The sequence below is a fragment of the Oryx dammah genome, unplaced genomic scaffold (assembly GCF_014754425.2).
Source record: "Oryx dammah isolate SB20612 unplaced genomic scaffold, SCBI_Odam_1.1 HiC_scaffold_3, whole genome shotgun sequence".
Lineage (NCBI taxonomy): Eukaryota > Metazoa > Chordata > Mammalia > Artiodactyla > Bovidae > Oryx > Oryx dammah.
In genome coordinates this window covers 21,496,300-21,518,200 of record NW_024070187.1, presented here as the reverse complement: position 1 = coordinate 21,518,200, position 21,901 = coordinate 21,496,300, and the positions used below count along the sequence as shown (strand labels likewise).

General features: G+C 38.5%; 1 protein-coding gene and 1 pseudogene across 2 annotated transcripts in view; both read right to left on the bottom strand.

The window, feature by feature from the left end:
• Positions 1 to 20,781, bottom strand: part of SLC9B1 (solute carrier family 9 member B1) — a 44,966-nt gene extending 24,185 nt beyond the window's left edge. For both annotated transcript variants that reach the window (XM_040237763.1, XM_040237761.1), the window contains exons 1-5: positions 20,708 to 20,781; positions 20,076 to 20,145; positions 17,317 to 17,455; positions 2,363 to 2,533; positions 847 to 989 (exon numbers count right to left, since the gene is read on the bottom strand). In XM_040237763.1, coding sequence (XP_040093697.1) covers positions 847 to 989; positions 2,363 to 2,533; positions 17,317 to 17,455; positions 20,076 to 20,144 — 522 coding nt within the window. In that variant the 5' untranslated portion in view covers position 20,145; positions 20,708 to 20,781. The remainder of the gene's footprint in view (positions 1 to 846; positions 990 to 2,362; positions 2,534 to 17,316; positions 17,456 to 20,075; positions 20,146 to 20,707) is intronic.
• LOC120861877 lies at positions 10,169 to 11,197 on the bottom strand (annotated as a pseudogene).
• Positions 20,782 to 21,901: the final 1,120 nt, after the last annotated feature.

The window sequence follows — 21,901 nt, the reverse complement described above, 5'->3', positions numbered from 1 at the left end:
GTGATTAAATAAATATTTCTACCTTCTTTAATCTTCCTAGTAAATAGTATAATGAAAGTATCCTATAGGTTTGTTTCCATCAGTTAACTTTTAGGGATGAATTGTGTGATTAGTGTCATAATTATAACATGCCAAAGGAGAAAATCACATAAAAAATGCATAATTAACTAAAAAGGGAAAAATTTCAAATTTTCTCATTGGTTCAAATTTTTTACTGGATAATATAATAACTTATCACTGTCTATAATTATTTATGCTTTTCAAATACTTTCACCAATCTTATATATTTGCCACATTTGTTACATCCTGGATAGCTGTTATATTTATGAATATCCATCTTTAAAAAACTAATTTATGATTCCTTGATAGTAATATTTTAAGAAATATTTTAAAAGATTAGCTTTTATAAAAATATAATCAGGAACATAGTTCTGTGGGAAAAATTCCTGAAAGAATAATATTATTGAAATTCATAATCATTCTGAAAAAACAAAACAGAAGCAATAACCTTTTATGGGATGACCTTATCCTCTGTTAACTGAAAAGTAAAGAGCTCTCCACAGAAAAGCCACAACTCCAAAATAATACAAATGTTGCATAAGGGACATCTATCTCTATGTGAATAATTAAAGACTATTACTAATAGAGATTTATACCACAGTGATTTCATATTAGTAATATGATCAGATGTAGACACCAAGGCGCCAATATTTCTGCAAAATCTTTGTTCTTTGTCTTAGTTTTGCTCTACCTGAAACAACTATAAGAAAAATTCTGCCTATTTTTCTCTTCCATCACCCTCTAATATTTAAAGTAACCATATTCAAGGTGTAATTGGAAATCTACCTGTGGATCGAGTCCAAGACCAGCTCGTACTAGAATAATGGTAAGGGCAGTATTTCTTAAAGTTGAAGACAGTTCATTACTAATATAGGTGATATCACTGAGGAATGGAACATTCCTAACGCCAAAGCCAGCCAGTAACATCCCTTAGAAGAAAAAAAATAAACCATGTCTGATTCAGTTCATTTTTCTAAGACAGAAAACAGAAATGTTTAATATCCCTTCTTCAAACACGCTGTATCTTTCATTACTTTGGTGAAGGATAGGTTACATACAAGTAGAGGAGACAGCATAAAGGAATGGAGATAGAAATGATATATCTCAATGGTGTGAAACAAGTAATTCAGTATCGATGGAACATTAAGGACTAGTTGGGAGTGGGGAATGGGCAGGAGGGGCCAGATCATGGAAAGCTTCCTTTACTCCCTACTTTCCCCGGTTTTGGCAGAGTAAAGCACTGTGGGTAAGTTTTAGGCAGGAAGTGAGATAACAAGTGTTGCATTGTCTATGTGATGGTATTGGTAAATGAGATAGACATAAAACTAAGGAGGGACCAGAAAAAAGGCTCTGCCATAGTTCATGGAATGGTTAGAAACTAATAGCCTGAGCTAGGACTAGAGTGGAAGCTTTAGAGAAGTGGAAAAGAGATCCAGTAAATACTTGTGAGGTGCTAAAGGGTGTTATGAATACAGAGAGGGTGTTAGAGATGGAGTGATTACCTCTTTTGGCAGTAACTAAATATTAGAATGTATTGAATACTTAGAAGATATAAAATACCTCTAAAAGATGTTTTTCAGCTAATTTTCCTCTTGTGTACCTGGAGAGTTACATAACAATGGTGATGAAGAAATAGGGTGTAACATTGTTTAGGCAGATGATATACCAATGAATATACATAGTGGAGATGCCCAAGGAACTCACCCAAGAACTATAAAACATTTTGGTGCCCTAGTCACGATAGTATTTGAATCTTGTAATGGTATTTGAGGGCTTCCCAGGTGGCTCAGTGGTAAAGAATACATCTGCCAATCAGGAGACGCAGGTTCAATCCCAGGGTTGGGAAGATGCCCTGCAGTAGGAAATGGCAACCCACTCCAGTATTCTTGCCTGGGAAATCGCATGGACAGAGAAGACTTGTGGGCTACAGTCCATGGGATTGCAAAGAGTTGAACATGACTTAGTGACTAAACAATAACACATTTTATTTGAATTAGGTTATCTATAGAAAAATTCAGTTTCTTTCAAATTTTCCCTTTTCTATAAAACATGTAAAAGTTAATTTTAAAATGTCCTATTAAATGATAAAGCAACAACAATCATATATTGAGCATATTTAAATTATTTAAAAATATATTTCAGGAAAAATCTGTGTATATACACATATATGGTAAGTACACATATAAAAAAGCTATATAGATCATATTACATTGAAATAGTTCTAAATTATATCTACTCTGACTAGAATATAGTCATAATTTACATATAGTTAATGACAAATAAAAGCTAATTATTCACTTACCAAGGAGAGGAGGAATTTCAGGCACTGAAGGTAGTCTAATGTTTTCCAAAAGTTTCCCCCCAATAAGGGCACAATAAAAGATAACTAATAGTCCAAATAAACTTCCATTAGGAAGAACTTCAGGGCCTAAGAATGCCCAGACTACACACCATATCATAAAAAGTATACCTCCTGAAATATAAAAAAGCACATATTGATATATCTATCTAGACATAGATAATATACAATTGACATGAATCATATATTACAAACTCTTTGTCAACTTAAAAGAAGTATTTTTATTAAGAAATATTTTAAAACTATATATGAATACTTAAAAGTGATAAACTTTCCCATACCACTTTTTAAAAATGTCATAGCAATATGATGAGGTTTACTTCATTTTATATCTTACAGTAGTTTTTCATGAGGAATAAGGTGATTGGTCATAATATGAATTCTCAAATTTATTGAAACTCATAGTGGCATGGTGCCACATTTTTTAATGGCAGCAAACTAAATATCTATATTGAATGGATAACTCAGTTGGTATTTGATACAAATTATTAAAGGGGATAATATGTGAGGTCTGATGGCTGGGCTCCCCTGGTGGCTCAGACAGTAAAGAATCCACCTGCAATGCAGGAGACCCAGCTTTGATCCCTGGGTCAGGAAGATTCCCCTGGAGGAGGATATGCCAATATACTCCAGTATTCTTGCCTGGAGAATCCCAAGGACAGAGGAGCCTGGCAGGCCAGTCCATAGGGTCGCAAAGAGTCAGATACATACACTGAAAGTTTAGCTCCCATGTATCCTTTCTTTTAGGCAGTTACTTGAGGATGTACACTAACAAAACCAGGAGGAAACCAGCAAAGGTGAAAGATTTTAATCTTGGAAACAGGGGACTGAAATCAGGAGAGCATTGAAAGCTCTAGAATACAGTTTTGCACAGACCTAGAAAACAACCACAAAGGTGGAAGCAGAAAAATGAAGCCTCTGGGAGGAAAGTCTCCAAGAATAAGGAGGAATTTTTTAAAGTTTACAAAACTACGGAACAAATCAGTGGTTGCCAGGGGATTCCAGGATAAAGGAGGAATGAATAAGCAGAGCACAGGAAAATTTTAGAGCACTGAAATTATTATGTATGCATATCATTAAATACATATGTTAAAACCCAAAGAATGTACAATATGAAGAGTTAGGGTTAGGGTTATAAGTCATGTGAAAGTTACGTACAGCATGGTGACTACAGTTAGTCACACTGTATTGCCTTTTTGAAAACTGCTAAGAGAATAGATCTTAAAAGTTTTCATCCCAAGAAAAAATATTTTAACCATGTATGACAGATGTGGTGACAATTTTGCAATATGTACAAATATCAAATCACTGTTATGCACCTGAAACTAATCTAATGTGTTAAATGTACTTCAATTTTTAGACATTTTCAGACAAATAAAAGCTGAGAGAATTAACTGCTAGAATAACTACACAACAAGAAATACTAAAGGAAGGTTTTTAGGCTGAAGGTAAAGTATACCACATGGAAGCTCAGATTGCCAGAAAGAAATGTAGAGAATCTGAGAATATGTGGAAAAATATAAGGGATTGTTTTAACTGAAAAAAAGGAAAAGACTTTTGCCTTTTAAGTAAAAATAATACAAATGTAGAAGTAAAATATATGATAAGTCTAGCACAAGAGCAGAAATGCAGTTCATTTTAGTCGCTCAGTCGTGTCCGACTCTCTATGATCCCATGAACCGCAGCACGCCAGGCCTCCCTGTCCATCACCAACTCCCGGAGTTCACCCAAACCCGTGTCAATTGAGTCGGTGATGCCATCCAGTCATCTCATCCTCTGTCGTCCCCTTCTCCTCCTGCCCCCAATCCCTCCCAGCATCAGAGTCTTTTCCAATGAGTCAACTCTTCGCATGAGGTGGCCAAAGTACTGGCGTTTTTCAGCTTTAGCATCATTGCTTCCAAAGAACACCCAGGACTGATCTCCTTTAGAATGGACTGGTTGGATCTCCTTGCAGTCCAAAGGACTCCCCAAAATTCTGGCAGTTATGGACAAAGCTGTTATAAACATTTGTGTGCAGGTTTTTGTGGGCAAAATGTTTCAGCCCATTTGTGTAAAAAAATACCAAGGAGAGTGACTGCTGAATCACATAGTTAGAGTATATTAAGTTTTGTAAAAAACTGCCAAACTGTTTTCCAAATTGGCTGCACCATTTTGTGTTCCTAGCAGTGATGAATGAGAGTTCCTGTAGTTCTATCTCCTCACCAGCATCTGGTGTCAGTGTTTTGGATTTCTGGCTATTCTAATGGATGTATAGTGGTATTTTATTGTTGTAATTTGCAATTCAGTAATGACATATGATGTTGGGAACATTATTATATACTTATTTGCCATCTGTATATTTTCTTCAGTGAGGTGCCTGAAGAATTTTGTCCATTTTTAATCAGGTTGTCTGTTTTCTTATTACTGAGATTTTAAAGTTCTTAGTATATTTTATTTACAAATAGTAAATGCTAGAGAGGCTGTGGAGAAAAGAAAAGCCTCCCACACTGGTAGTGGGAATGCAAACTGGTACAGTCACTATGGAGAACAGTATGGAGGTTCCTTAAAAAACTAAAAAAAGAGCTACCATACAATCCAGCAATCCCACTCCTAGGCATATATCTAGAGAAAACCATATTGAAAAGATACATACACCCTGATGTTCACTGCAGCACTATTTATAATAGCCAGTATATGGAAGCAATGTAAATGTCCTTCAACAGAGGAACAGATAAAGAAGATGTAGTACATAGACACGATGAAATAGTATTCAGCCATAAAAAAGAATGAAATAATGTCATTTGCAGCAACATGGATGGGCCTAAAGAATGTCATAATGAAGTAAGCCAGACAGAGAAAGACAAATATCATATGATATTACTTATATGTAGAATCTTAAAAAGACTACAAATGAACTTATCTACAAAACAGAAAGAGGAGGGGATGGCAACCCACTCCAGTGTTCTTGCCTGGAGAGTCCCATGGACAGAGAAGCCTGGTGGGCTGCAGTCAGACATGACTGAAGAGGCTTAGCACACGTGCAAGCACAGAAGAGAAATAGAGTTATAGATGTAGAAAATAAACTTGTGGTTACTGGGGAGTAAGGGTGTGGGGAGGGATAAAGTGTAAGATTAGGATTGATATACACATACTACTATTAATATACATAAAATAAATAACTAATAAGGACCTATAGTATAGCACAGGGAACTCTGCTCAATACTCTATAATGGCCCATACAAGAAAACAATTTTTAAAAGAGGGGATACATGTATATGTATAACAGATTCACTCTGTTGTATATATGAAACCAACAGAACATGGTAAATCAACTATAACCCAATAAAAGTTAAAAAAGTAAGTTCTTGGTATGTTTTGTATAGTTATTTGTTACAAAACAGATGTGTTTTGTAAATATTTTTTTCCCAGTTTGTGGCTTGTGTGCTCAATCTCTTGACATTATTTTCACAGAGCAGAAGTTTTCAATGTTAAAGAAATTCAACTTACCAATTATTCATGGATTTCCTGTTTTTCCTAAGTAATCACCATAACTAAGGTCATCTAGATTTTCTCCTGTGTTACCTTCTATGAGTCTCATTGTTTTGCATTTTACATTTAGGTCTATGATCCACTTTGAGTTAATTTTTATCAAGGGCATAAGGTCTGATCTAGATTAATGTGTTTTGCATATGTATGTCCAATAGTAGACCTACCATCAGACTATCCTTCTTCCACTGGGTTGCCTTTGCTGCTTTGTCAAATACCAGTTGACTATGTTTATGTGGAACTATTTCTGAGCCCTCTATTCTGTTTCATTAATATATGGACTTCATGTTAACCAAATCACACTGTCTTGATTACTTCAGTTTTATAGTAAGTCTTGTAAGTGAGTAGGGTCTGTTCTCCAATTTTTAATTTTTCTCTTTCAATACTGAGCTAGTTGTTCTTGGTCTTTTGCATATCTATATAAATTTTAGAATGAGCCTATTGATATCCATGGAACAACATGTGGGAATTTTGACTGGAGTTACGTTGAATCTATAGATCAAGTTGAGATGAGCTAACATCTTAACAATATTGAGTCTTCCATGAACATGGAAAATCTATATACATTTAGCTTTTTCTTTAAATTCTTTCTTCAGAATTTTGCAGTTTTCCTCACGTAACTATTATACATATTTTGTTAGATTTATATGAAGGTATTTCATTTTGGGGAATACTAGTGTAAATGGTGGTATGTTTTTCACTTCAAATTCCATTTGTTCATTGTTGGTAATTAGGAAAAAAAACTCCTGAATTTTGCATATTAACCCTGTATCCTGCAATCTTATTATACTCGCTATTTAGTTGTTACAGGAGTTTTTTTCCCTTGATTGTTTGGATTTTCTACACAGATGATCATGGCATCTGTGAACAAAGGCTGTTTTATTTCTTCTTTCCCAATCTGTATGCCTTGTATACCCTTTTAACGCTTTTCTTGTCTTACTGTATTAGCTAGGACTTCCAATACAATATTGAAAAGGAGTGGTAAGAGGGCATTCTTACAGACAAAGCTGTTTTCTCAAGATTAATTATGATGGCAGCTGTAGATTTTTAGTTGATGTTCTTTGTCAAATTGAGGAAGTTCTCCTCTGTAATTTGCTGAAAGTTTTTATCATGAATGAATGCTGGATTTTGTCAAATGCTTTCCCCACATCTATTGATATGATCATGTGATTTTTCTTCTTTATCTTTTTGATGTGATGGATTACATTGTCATTTTCAAATGTGAGCCAAACTTGCATACCTAGGATAAATCCCACATGGTTGTGAAGCATAATTCCTTTTATATGTTGTTGAGCTCTATTTGTTAATAGAGAATTACATCATTGAGAATTTCTGCATCTATGTTCATCAGAGGTACTGGTCTACAGTTTTTTTTTTTTTTTTCCTGTAATGTCTGGTTTTGGTAGGAGAGTACTGCTAGACTCATGAGTTGGCAAGCTTCCCTCTGCTTCTATATTCTGGAAAAGACTGTAGAAAATAGGTATAATTTCTTCCTTAAATGTTCAGTAGAATTCACCAGTGAAATCATCTGAGCCTGATACTTACTGTTTGGGGAGGTTATTAATTGTTGATTCAATTTCTTTAACTGACATAGTGTTATTCCGATTACCTATTTCTTTTTGTGTAGTACATTTTGGCAAACATGTCCTTCAAGGCACTAGTCCACTTCTTCTAAATTATCAAATTTGTGGCACAAAGTTGTCTGTAATATTCCTTTATTAACGTTTCAATGCCCATAGGATCTATAGTGAGGTTCCATTTCTCTGATATTAGTGATTGTATTTTCTTTTTTTTGGAGAAGGAAATGGCAACCCACTCCAGTACTCTTGCCTGGAAAATCCCATAGACAGAGGAGCCTGATGGGTTACAATCCATGGGGTCACAAAGAGTCGGACACGACAGCAACTAAACAGCAACAACGTGGAAGCTTAGATGGATTTTTAGATTTTTCTTCTTTTCTAATATATGCATTAAATGCTATACTTTTCCCTCTTAGCACTGTTTTCAGTGTATCCCACAAACTTTGGTAAGTTATAGCTTCACTGTAATTTAGCTCAAAATATTCAGAAATGTCTCATGAGGTTTCTTTTTTGACTCATTTGTTGTGTAGAACACATGTTATTGGTTAATCTCCAAGTATTTGGGGATTTTCCACCTGCCTTTCCATTAACAAATTATACTTTAAGTCTACTTTGGTCTGAGAGCATACATTGTATGATTTTTATCTTTTAAGTTTATTAAGGTGCATTGTATGTCCCAGAATATGGGGCTTCTTCAGCCTCTCTATTCCAAGACACAACATTACTGAAATTAGGCCAACTAATAACTCTACAATAATCTCCAAGTACTTAAGTGAAAGGAAGAGTCACAGGTCTCCCATTTTAAATCAAAAGTTAGAAATGATTAAGCTTAGAGAGGAAGGCACGTTGAAAGCCTAACCCATAAAGGCCCATGATGGGCCTCTTTTACCATTTAGCCAAGTTCTAAATGCGAAGGAAAGGTTTTTGAAGGAAATTAAAAGTGCTATTCCAGCAAACATGCCAAGGAAGATACCCTAGAGAAGGAAATGGCAACCCACTCCAGTATTCCTGCCTGGGAAATCCCATGGACAGAAGAGCCTGATGGGTTACAATTCATGGGGTCACACGACTTAGCAACTAAACAGCAACAAGGTGGAAGCTTAGATGGATTTTCAGATTTTTCTAAACAACAAAAAATATGTTGATAAGGAAATTAAACAACCTTATTGCTTATGTGGAGAAGGTTTTGATGGTCTGGATAGAAGATGAAACCAGCCACGTGTGTGTGTGTCTGTGTTTAGTCCTGTCTGACTCTGCAGCCCCATGGACAGTAGCCCTCCAGGCTCCTCTATCCATGGAATTTTCCAGGCAAGAATACTGCAGTGGGTTGCCATTTCCTACTCCAGGGAATCTTCCGAACCCAGGAATCAAAACTGTGTCTCTTGTGCCTCCTGCACTGACATGCAGATTTTTTACCACTGTGCCACCTGGGAGCCCTCAAACAAGCCACAACATTCCCATAAACCAAAACCTAATAGAGCAAGACCCCATCTCTTTCCAAGTCTATGAAAGCTGAAAGAGATGAGAAAGCTGCAGAAGAAAATTTTGCAGCTAGTAGAGGTTGGTTCATGAGTTTTAAGGAAAGACACCATCTCCATCACATCAAAGTGCAAGGTAATGCTGATATAGAAGCTGCTGCAAGTTATGCAGACTATCGAGCTAAAATAATTAAATGACAACGACTAAATGAAACAACAGATTTACAGTGCAGATAAAACAGTCTTCTATTGGAAGAAGACACCATCTAGCACTTTCATGGTTAGAGAGGAGAAGTCAATACCTGGCTTCAAAGGACAGGAGTAACTTAAGGGCTAATGCAGCCAGTGACCTTAAGTTGAGGCCAATTTTCATTTACCATTCCAAATGTCCTAGGGCCCTTAAGAATAATGCTAAATCTAATCTTGAAAAACAAGACCTGGGTGACAGCACATTTGTTTACAACATTTTTTTGTTTACTCAACATTTTAAGCCCCCTGTTAAGACCAACTGCTCAGAAAAGATTTCAAAATAATACTGTCCATTGACAATGCAAGAGCTCAGTTGGAGAGATAAAATGTATTCTTGTCTCCCCACACAACATCCATTCTGCAGCTCATGTATCAAGGAGTAGTTTCTCGTTTCAAGTCTTCTTATTTAAGAAACACATTTTATTGATGCCATTGATAGTGATTTCTCTGATGGATCTGGGCAAAGTAAATTGAAAAGCTTCTACTCCTAAAAAGGATTCACCATTCTAGATGCCATTAAGAACATTCATGATTCACTGGAAAAGGTCAACATATTAACATTCACAGGAGTTTGGAAGAAGCCGATTATAGCTTTAAATGGATAACTTTGAGGGGTTCAAGACTTTAGTGGGGAAAGGAACTGCAGATGTGGTGGAAATAGCAAGAGAGCTAGAAGTGGAGCCTGAAGATGTGAAGGAATTGCTACAATTTCCTGATAAAACTTGAACAGATGAGGAGTTGCTCCTTATGAATAAGCAAAAAAAAAAAAAAAAAAAGGTGGGGGGGGGGGGGGGGGGGCTTGGTTCTTAAGATGGAAACTACTCCTGGTGAAAATGCTGTGAATACTACTTTTGTACATCTGAGTTTCTGACCTATATCATTTCCTTCTCTCTGAAAAACTTTTATTTATTTATTTATTTTTAGAGTCAACAGTGCATTTTATTATACATCTTAGATTTATACATTTCATATATGCTTTTAAAGCTTAAGTTCAATACAAAATAAAAACTGTATATGCAGCAGTGGTTCTCAGGCACAGAATTTAGGGGGAGACTGGAGCAATCATTTTCCCTAGCACACTGTGAATAGTGTGTTATGCGCCACAACAGTGGAATGTTTCCTTCTCGCCTAGCTGCCTTTTTTGGCTGGATTTTATTACAGTGAACAGCTTTAGAAGGTATGATATTGCTAACAGGAAACAAGAAGGCTTAAAATTTGATAACCTATATTTTCTTGAAGTCTTTAAGAGCTAAACGATCCCCTTTTCTCCTAATAGATCTCCAAGGTCACCTAATGAAAATAATATTGTCCATAATTCTATTTGGAGCATCATCAGCCTAAGAACCACTGCTCATGGTTATTCAATGTCTTCTGGCCTCACAGGATGAGGTAATGGTATGATGGACTTCTTCTCAGTGTCCCTGGATAGAGCTTTCCTCATATCGTAAGCGTCCTCGTCAGGCTCCCCATTGCTCGCTGAATAGTAAGTACTCTATGACTGTCCTGTACACGCTGTAGCCCAGCTGCTTGTACATGTTGACAGCAACTTGTTTAGACACTCTTACAAAGAGATCAACAAAAATCCACCCTTTCTTTCTGAAATTTCCTCAAATAACTCCATAAGTTTAGCAGCCAAACCAAGGCGCCGAAACTCCGGGGTAACAGAAAGAGCTGTGACATGCCCGTGCCATTCTTCCCTCGCCACTGAGCCTTCTGCTTTGCCCATGATATAACCCATTAACTCGCCTCCAGGGGCCTCTGCAACGATGAAGTACTCTGGCCAGTGGGCAAGGTACTGTAGGTAAAAAGGAATCCCATAAGTTTCTGTAAGTGGATCCAAGTTAATGTTGTTGAAGCGAAACAGGTCGTCGCATGTAAAGGCCCGGAGCGTGGTCATCGCGTCGCCGCGGCCGCGGGAACCGGTTCGCAGAACCACCGCACTAGCTCCGCCGGAACTGAAAAACTTTTAAAACTTTTGCAAGGCAGGTATACTGGCAACAAATTCTCTCAATTTTGTTAATCTGAGAATGCCTTTATTTATCTCACTTTTGAAGGATAATTTCATAGAATACAGTTGGTGTGTATGTGTGTTTTGCCTCAACACTTTACATATTTCACTCTCTTTTTTGCTTACATAGTTTCTGAGAATAAACTGGATGTAACTTTTACCTTTGTTTCTCTATAGGTAAGGTGTTTTTTCCTCTAGCTTCTTTCAAGATGAAAGATAAATTTCATTTTCTCCAGTTTGAGTATACTACACAGTTAAGTATAGTTTTTGAAGTTTTTTAAAAATAACTTATTCTGCTTCATGTACTCAAGCTTCCTGGATCTATGGTTTGCTATTTGACATTAATTTGGAGGAAATTCTCAGTCATTATTACTTCAAATATCTCATCTGTTGTTTTCTTTCTGGCATTCCTATTACCCATATGTCACAACGTTTGTAGTTGTCCCATCGTTCTTGGATATTTGTATTTTTTTCCCCAATTTTTCCTCTGCTTACCAGTTTTGAAAGTTTCTACTGACAAATCCCAAAGCTCAGGGATTCTTTCCTCAGCTGTGTATAATCTCCTAATGAATCCATCGAAGGCACTCATTTCTGTTAGAGTTTTTAGTTTCTAGCATTTCTGTCTCGATTCTTAGCATTTCCATCTCTCTGTATTACCCATCTTTACTTACATGTTGTCTACCTTTCCATTGGAGCCCTTAGTCTATCAGTCAGAGTTGTTTTAAATTCATGGTCTGATAATGCCAACACCCTTAGCATATCTGGGTCTGGTTCTGATGCTTTCTCTGTCCCTTCCAACTGTGTTCTGTGCTTTTTAATACATGCTATATATTTTTGTTTAAAGGGGAACATGATGTCCTGTATAAAAGGACCTGTGGTAACATGGTGGTTAGCTGTAGGGGAAGAAGAAGAGTTCTCTAGTCCTATGATTAGGCCTCAGTCTTTTAGTGAGCCTGTGTCTCCTGGACTAGAAATTTCACGAGTGCTCCTCAGGGTGTTTTTTTTTTTCTTGTCTCATCCCCTTAGGTTGTGTGGGATGGCTAGAAAGGGCTGAAGTTGGGTATTTTTCTTCTCAGTTGGTTAGGCTAATAAAGTCCCTAGAGGTTATACTCTGATAAAATAATTTCTCTGAGGGCAGTTCTTGTTAAACACAGAATGCTCTGTTGCTGAAAGTAGTTACCTTTTCTCTCCTCTTGACAGAAAGATCTTGGAGGTAAAACTCACATAAGAATATTCCCCCAACACCACAACAGGGCTACCCTTGGAGTCATTAACTGTCAGACTTGCCCACATTGAGCCTCCAGCTAATTTGTTAATTACATTTTATGTTTTGCTACCCTCAGCTATAGAGGTTTCTGCTCTGTTAAATTATGACTCTCTGTATCAACCTCAGTTCAGTTCAGTTCCTCAGTCATATTTGACTCTTTGTGACCTCATGGACTGCAGCATGCCAGACCTCCCTGTCCATCACCAACTCCCAGAGTTTACTCAGACTCATGTCCATTGAGTTGGTGATGCCATCCAACCATCTCATCCTCTGTTGTCCCCTTCTTCCTCCTGCCTCCAATCTTTGCTAGCATCAGGGTCTTTTCAAATGAGTCAGTCTTTGCATCAGGTGGCCAAAGTATTGGAGTTTCAGCTTCAGCATCAGTCCTTCCAATGAATATTCAGGACTGATTTCCTTTAGGATGGACTGGTTGGATCTCCTTGCAGTCCAAGGAACTCTCAAGAGTCTTCTCCAACACCACAGTTCAAAAGCATCACTTCTTCAGTGTTCAGCTTTCTTTACAGTCCAACTCTCACATCCATACATGACTATTGGAAAAACCATAGCCTTGGCTAGACAGACCTTGTTGGCAAAGTAATGTCTCTGCTTTTGAATATGCTGTCTAGGTTGGTCACAACTTTTCTTCCAAGGAATAAGTGTCTTTTAATTTCATGGCTGCTATCACCATCTGCAGTGATTTTGAAGCTCCCCCAAATAAAGTCTGACACTGTTTCCACTGCTTCCCCATCTATTTGCCATGAAGTGATGGGACCAGATGCCATGATCTTCGTTTTCTGAGTGTTGAGCTTTAAGCCAACTTTTCCACTCTCCTCTTTCACTTTCATCAAGAGACTCTTTAGTTCCTCTTCACTTTCTGCCATAAGGGTGGTGTCATCTGCATATCTGAGGTTATTGATATTTCTCCCAGCAATCTTGATTCCAGCTTGTGCTTCATCCAACCCAGTGTTTCTCATGATGTACTCTGCATAGAAGTTAAATAAGCAGGGTGACAATATACAGCCTTAACATACTCCTTTTCCTATTTGGAACCAGTCTTTTGTTCCATGTCCAGTTCTAACTGTTGTTTTCTGACCTGCATACAGATTTCTCAAGAGGCAGGTCAGGTGGTCTGGTATTCCCATATCTTGAAGAATTTTCCACACTTTGTTGTGGTCCACACAGTCAAAGGCTTTGGCATAGTTAGTAAAGCAGATATAGATGTTTTTCCAGAACTCTCGTGCTCTTTTGACGATTCAATTTGATCCCTGGTTACTCTGCCTTTTCTAAATCCAGCTTGAACATCTGGAAATTCTTGGTTCACATACTGTTGAAGCCTGGCTTGGAGTATTTTGAGCATTACTTTGTGTGTGAGAGATGAGTGTAATTGTGTGGTAGTTTGAACATTCTTTGACATTGCCTTTTTTTGGGGGACTGGAATGAAAACTGACCTTTTCCAGTCCTGTGGCCACTGCTGAGTTTTCCAGATTTGAGTGCAGCACTTTCACAGCATCATCTTTTAGGATTTGAAATAGCTCAACTGGAATTCTATTGCATCCACTAGCTTTGTTCATAGTGATGCTTCCCAAGACCCACTTGACTTCTCATTCCAGGATGTCTGGCTCTAGGTTGGTGATCACACCATCGTGATTATCTGGGTAATGAAGATCTTTTTTGTACAGTTCTTCTGTGTATTCTTCCCACCTCTTCTTAATATTTTCTGCTTCTGTTAGGTCCATACCATTTCTATCCTTTATTGCACCCATCTTTGCATGAAATGTTCCCTTGGTATCTCTAGTTTTCTTGAAGAGATCTCTAGACTTTCCCATTCTATTGTTTTCCTCTATTTCTTTGCACTGATCACTGAGGAAGGCTTTCTTATCTCTCCTTGCTATTCTCTGGAACGCTGCATTTAAATGCATATATCTTTCATTTTCTCCTTTGCCTTTCGCTTCTCTTCTTTTTACAGCTATTTGTAAGGCCTCCCCAGACAGCCATTTTGCTTTTTTGCATTTGTTTTCCTTAGGGATGGTCTTGATCCCTGTCTCCTGTACAGTGTCATGAACCTCTGTCTGTAGTTCTTCAGGCACTCTGTCTGTCAGATCTAATCCCTTGGATCTATTTCTCACTTCCACTGTATAATTGTAAGGGATTTGACTTAGGTCATACCTGAATGGTCCAGTGGTTTTCCCTACTGTCTTAAGTTTAAGTCTGAATTTGCCAGTAGGGAGATCATGATCTGAGCCACAGTCAGCTCCTGGTCTTGTTTTTGCTGTGTAGAACTTCTCCAACTTTGGCTGCAAAGAATATAATCAATCTGATTTTGGTATTGACCATCTGGTGATGTCCATGTGTAGAGTCTTCTCTTGTGTTGTTGGAAGAGGGTGTTTGCTATGACCAGTGTGTTCTCTTGGCAAAACTGTATTAGCCTTTGCCCTGCTTCATTCTGTACTCCAAGGCCAAATTTGCCTGTTACTCCAGGTAATTCTTGACTTTGTACTTTTGTACTCCAGTCTCTTCATTCTTTCTGGAGTTATTTCTCCACTGATCTCCAGTAGCATATTGGGCACCTACCGACCTGGGGAGTTCATCTTTCAGTGTCCTATCTTTTTGCCTTTTCATACTGTTCATGGGGTTTTCAAGGCAAGAGTACTGAAGTGGGGTTTGCCATTCCCTTCTCCAGTGGACCACATTTTGTCAGAGCTCTCCACCATGACCCGTCCGTCTTGGGTGGCCCTACACTGCATGGCTCATAGTTTCACTGAGTTAGACAAGTCTGTGTCCATGTGATTAGATTGTTTAGTTTCCTGTGACTGTGGTTTTCATTTTGTCTGCCCTCTGATGGAGAAGGATAAGAGGCTATGGAAGCTTCCATATGGGAGAGACTGACTGAGGGGGAAACTGGATCTTGTTCTGATGGGGGGGGCCAAGTTCAGTAAATCTTTAATCCAATTTTCTATTGATAGGTGGGCCTGTGTTCCCTCTCTGTTATTTACCAGAGGCCAAACCATGGTGGCTTCCCTGGTGGCTCAGATGGTAAAGCGTCTGCCCGCAATGCAGGAGACCTAGGTTTGATCCCTGGGTCAGGAAGATCCCCTGGAGAAGGAAATAGCAACCCACTCCAGTACTCTTGCCTGGAAAATTCCATGGATGGAGGAGCCTAGTAGGCTACAGTCCATGGTGTCACAGAGTCGGACACAACTGAGAGACTTCACTTTCACTCTCAAAGTATGGTGGAGGTAATGAAGATAATGATGACTTCCTTCAAAAGGTCCCATGCATGCACTGCTAAACTCGGTATCCCCAGCCCTGCAGCAGGCCACCACTGACCCACGCCACAACCAGAGACTCCTAGATACTCATGGGCAAGTCTGGGTCAGTCTCTTGTTGGGTCACTGCTCCTGTCTCCTGGGTCCTGGTGTGCACATGGTTCTGTTTGTGCCCTCCAAGAGTCTGTTTCCCCAGTCCTGTGTAAGTTCTGGCGGCTCTATGGTGGGGTTAATGGCGACCTCGTCCAAGGGGGCTTATGCCCTACCCAGGTCTGCTGCACCTAGAGCCCCTGACCCAGCAGCAGCCCACTGCTGACCTGTACCTCCTCAGGAGATACTCACACACAGTTCTGTCTCAGTCTCTGTGGGGTCTCTGGGTCCTGGTGCACACAAGGTTTGTCTGAGCCCTCTGAGTGTTTCTGGCGGGTATGGGGTTTGATTCTAAACGCATTTTCGCTCCTCCTATCTGTATCAATCTGACTATCCCTAATTTTGGGGCAGATTTGCCCTGTGACCTCAGTTCTTGGATGGAACTAAGAAGAGTTGATTTGTTGAATTTTCAATTTGTTCAGCTCTTTATTTGTTGTTAGGATAGAGTGATGATGTTGGATCAGAAACTGGAAGTATCTGGGATATTAACCTTTTACAAATATTTGGTGACAATGAAATGCTCTAAAATTTTAGTAGGGAAGCTAAGTTTTATACAACTTTTAAAGGCAACACCTGTTTGAAAATTTGGGGCTTAAGTTTAATAAGAACATTAATATTGCCAGAAGTATAATGTTCCTTCTAGCTACCTTAAAACTAAATGTCAAAAGTAGGTTTTAAATAAAAATCTATTAATTGTTTCTAATTTCCAAAATTTGACATTAACAGTCATGACAAATACTAAAATATAGGATCTGTTAAGCAGTTGTTATATTTGATACATTCAAGGAACTATTTCCTCTTTGTCCATGTATTGCTTATAAATACAGCTGCTCATCTGATTTGGAGTATATAGATTAAGCAGCGGCTTTGTTGGCTTATTGGAGAAGGAAATGGCAACCCACTCCAGTATTCTTGCCTGGAGAATCCCCATGGGCAGAGGAGCCTGGCAGGCTACAGTCCATGGGGTCGCCAAGAGTTGGACACAACTGAGTGACTTTCATTTCACTTCATTTTGTTGGCTTATATTCTGCTGCTGCTGCTGCTAAGTCGCTTCAGTCGTGTCCGACTGTGCGACCCCATAGACGGCAGCCTCCCAGGCTCCCCTGTCCCTGGGATTCTCTAGGCAAGAACACTGGAGTGGGCTGCCATTTCCTTCTCCAATGCATGAAAGTGAAAAGTGAAGTGAAGTCACTCAGTCATGTCCAACCCTCAGCGACCCCGTGGGCTACAGCCTTCCAGGCTCCTCTGTCCATGGGATTTTCCAGGCAAGAGTACTGGAGTGGGGTGCCATTGCCTTCTCCGGGCTTATATTCTAATATTTATCAAATTCACATTTCTCATTTTCTATCCATTTACATTTCTTATTTCACATACCATTTGTAATAGCTTTATTCAATGTTCCTTGTGGAGGACAAGAGCCCTTCTTTTCCATCTGTGGTTTTGTTTCCTCTGTTTCTGGAAAGATGATTTCCTTAGTTTCTTCATGTTCATTAGCACTGGTAGCTTTGAGGATCTGAAGTAAAACAAAAAGCTTTTTAAGAAATATACTTTCTTTTCTCCTACACTGTTGGTGGGAATGCAAATTAGTACAGCCACTATGGAGAACAGTGTGCAGATTCCTTAAAAAACTGGAAATAGGACTGCCTTATGACCCAGCAATCCCACTGGTGGGCATACACACCGAGGAAACCAGAACTGAAAGAGACATGTGTACTCCAGTGTTCATCGCAGCACTGTTTATAATAGCCAGGACATGGAAACAACCTAGATGTCCATCAGCAGATGAATGGATAAGAAAGCTGTGGTACATATACACAATGGAGTATTACGCAGCCATTAAAAAGAATACGTTTGAATCAGTTCTAATGAGGTGGGTGAAACTGGAGCCTATTATACAAAGTGAAGTAAGCCAGAAAGAAAAACACCAATACAGTATACTAACACATATATATGGAATTTAGAAAGATGGAAACAATAACTCTGTATGCGAGGCAGCAAAAGAGACACAGATGTATAGAACAGTCTTTTGGACTCTGTGGGAGAGGGAGAGGGTGGGATGATTTGGGAGAATGGCATTGAAACACGTATAATATCATATATGAAACGAAACTCCAGTCCAGGTTCGATGCATGATACTGGATGCTTAGGGCTGGTGCACTGGGACGACCTGGAGGGGTGGTATGGAGAGGGGGGAGGGGGGGGTCAGGATGGGGAACATGTGTATACCTCTGGCAGATTCATGTTGATGTATGGCAGAACCAATAAAGTATTGTAAAGTAATTAACCTCCAATTAAAATAAATAAATTTATATTAAAAAAAGAAATATACTTTCCCCCACAGAGTCCAAAAGTCTGTTCTTTACATCTGTGTCTCTTTTGCTGTCTCACATATAGATTCATTGTTACCATCTTTCTAGGCGAGGGTGGGATGATTTGAGCGAATAGCACTGAAACATGTATATTATCATATGTGAAATAGATCGCCAATCCAGGTTCAATGCAGGGTGCTCAGGGCTGGTGCACTGGGATGACCCTGAGGGATGGGATGGGGAGGGAGGTGGGAGGGGGATTCAGGATGGGGAACACATGTACACTCATGGCTGATTCATGTGAATGTATGGCAAAAACCACCACAATATTGTAAAGTAATTAGCCTCCAATTAAAATAAATAAATAAATAAATAAGAAATATACTTTTGTACAATTTTATGAGTGTAAGAAACCACCAAATCTCATAACTAAATTCACATTATTATTGTGAACATGGAAAATTAGATGAGCAGCCCTATTTACAAGCACTAAGTGGACAAAGAGGAAATAGTTCCTTAAGTTAGCTAGAAGGAAAGTATCAAAGTTATTTAAACTGGATCACGACTAATCTGTTGGAGTTCTGATGTAGAAATCTTCCTCTGGAAGTCTGTCCAATAGAACCATATTATTTTAAATTTTCTTATTTCAGAATTTATAATAAATTTACATAGGTTAGAATGAAGTCTTTATCAGTTCAGTTCAGTCACTCAGTCGTGTCCGACTCTGTGTGACCCCATGAATCACAGCACGCCAGGTCTCCCTGTCCATCACCAACTCCTGGAGTTTACTCAAACTCATATCCATCAAGTCAGTGATGCTATCCAGCCATCTCATCCTCGGTCGTCCCCTTCTCCTCCTGCCCCCAATCCCTCCCAGCATCAGGGTCTTTTTCAATGAGTCAACTCTTCACATGAGGTGGCCAAAGTACTGGAGTTTCAGCTTCAGCATCAGTCCTTCCAACGAACACCCAGGACTGATCTCCTTTAGGATAGACTGGTTGGATCTCCTTGCAGTCCAAGGACTCTCAAGAGTCTTCTCCAACACCACAGTTCAAAAGCATCAATTCTTCGATGCTCAGCTTTCTTCACAGTCCAACTCTCACATCCATACAAGACCACTGGAAAATCCACAGCCCTGACTAGATGTACCTTTGTTGGCAAAGTAATGTCTCTGTCTTTTTAATATGCTGTCTAGGTTGGTCATAACTTTCCTTCCAACGAGTAAGTGTCTTTTAATTTCATGGCTGCAATCACCATCTGCAGTGATTTTGAAGTCTTTATAGATAAAAGTAATTAAAATCAATGGTGAGTATTTTAAATATTTTTAAAAAGGACTTTTTTGACTTAAAAACTGTAGAAACTCTGATTTTAAAAGTAAACAATTTATAATTCTAATTATGACCAATTATTATTTAGTAAAACAAGATCAACAAAAGTTGGTCTAATGACTTAAATCTAATGACTTACTCTATACACTTGCAAATATGAAAATCTGGGTCTCTTCACATGTACAGCAGAACATTTTAATTAATTTACATTTTTCTTTACCTCTTATACTCTACTAAGTTTATTCTGGACATGGCAAGAAATAATAAGCCAAATTTCTATTATTCCTAAAATCTGCTTTATTTCCAAAGTAATCTACAGTCACCTCTTATCATGTTTTCATTCCTTTTCTTAGGGCCTATTAAAACTAGTTATTTTTAAATGACCACTTCTCATTTTTAAACCAAATATATGAAAGAACTTATTAACTTTAAAAATAAATTTTAATGTTAGATAGCTTTTTACATCATATGTTACAATATAGTTTTAAGCCTTTACCTCAGGAGTTGTAGATGACTGGACATTTTTATCCTCCAAGTGTTCATTTTGTGGTTCTTCAGTGTACATGCTAATATTTAAAAGTAATTTAAAAAAAAAAAAAGAAAAAGACTATAAATCCATTTGTAAGCAAACACAGTTAAGTGGGATTAATTTGTTACCATAAAGTTTAATCACAGTCAAGTCAGATATCTGAATAGGCTAAATAGTCCAAATAGTTATTTTTAAAGTTATTAAACAAAGTCATGTGCATGAGTTCTAAAAATCGTAACACAAAAAATTTAATACTTCTCAGTAGCTCATAATCCTGGGCCATAACTTAAAAGCATATATTAGAAAACTCAGTTCTTTATTTCATGCACTGAACTAGTTCATTTGAGATAATTTCCATAATTGATTAACTCTACTCAGTCAACTCCTGCAAAAAGATTTAAACTTAAAACCTACATCTATCAGCATAATGTCTTTATACGTGGTCCATTAGAAAGGTCTGTAGGTCCAACATTTAAGCAAAATAAAATAGCTTTTATTCTGAATAAGAATTAACTAGGAAAAAAAAGAGTGAACTAGAACCACATCAAGGGAAGAATTATTTCTGGAAAAGCTTATTTTAAAATATCTGTTGTTTCTACCTTCTCTGTGATCTTTGCTTCTTTGAGGGAGAGTATCTTTGCCTTAAAAATATCTTTCAATTCTTGAGTTACTGTTGAGGACAAAATTAAAGATTTCAAGTTTTAATTTTAAGTACTTGATAAGAATGTGTTTCAAGTATCTATTTTTTTTAAAGGCAAACAATTTTAATAATGAAAGTTTTTAATGAAATGGAATATTAACATCTGAGTAAACATTCAGAAAATGAAGACCACTGCATCCGGTCCCATCACTTCATGGGAAATAGATGGGGAAACAGTAGAAACAGTGTCAGACTTTATTTTTCTGGGCTCCAAAATCACTGCAGATGGTGACTGCAGCCATGAAATTAAAAGATGCTTACTCCTTGGAAGGAAAGTTATGACCAACCTAGATAGTATATTCAAAAGCAGAGACATTACTTTGCCGACTAAGGTCCATCTAGTCAAGGCTATGGTTTTTTCTGTGGTCATGTATGGATGTGAGAGTTGGACTGTGAAGAAGGCTGAGTGCCGAAGAATGAATGCTTTTGAACTGTGGTGTTGGAGAAGACTCTTGAGAGTCCCAAGGATATCCAACCAGTCCATTCTGAAGGAGATCAGCCCTGGGATATCTTTGGAAGGAATGATGCTAAAGCTGAAGCTCCAGTACTTTGGCCACCTCATGCGAAGAGTTGACTCACTGGAAAAGACTCTGATGCTGGGAGGGATTAGGGGCAGGAGGAGAAAGGGACGACCGAGGATGAGATGGCGGGATGGCATCACGGACTCGATGAACGTGAGTCTGAGTGAAGTCCGGGAGATGGTAATGGACAGGGAGGCCTGGCGTGCTGCCATTCATGGGGTCACAAAGAGTCGGACACGACTGAGCGACTGAACTGAACTGAACTGAAACCATATGCTAACCCACTCCAGGGTTCTTGCCTGGAGAATCCCAGGGACGGGGGAGCCTGGTGGGCTGTCATCTATGGGGTCGCACAGAGTTGGACATGACTGAAGTGACTTAGCAGCAGCAAACCATATTCTGGGTGCTTACAGCAACCCTATGGACCATAGCCCACCAGGCTCCTCTGTCCATGGGATCCTCCAGGTGTGAATACTGGAGTGGGTTGCCATGTCCTCCTCCAGGGAATCTTCTGACCTAGGGATTGAACCCTTGTTTCTTATGTCTTCTGCATTAGCAGGCAGGTTCTTTAC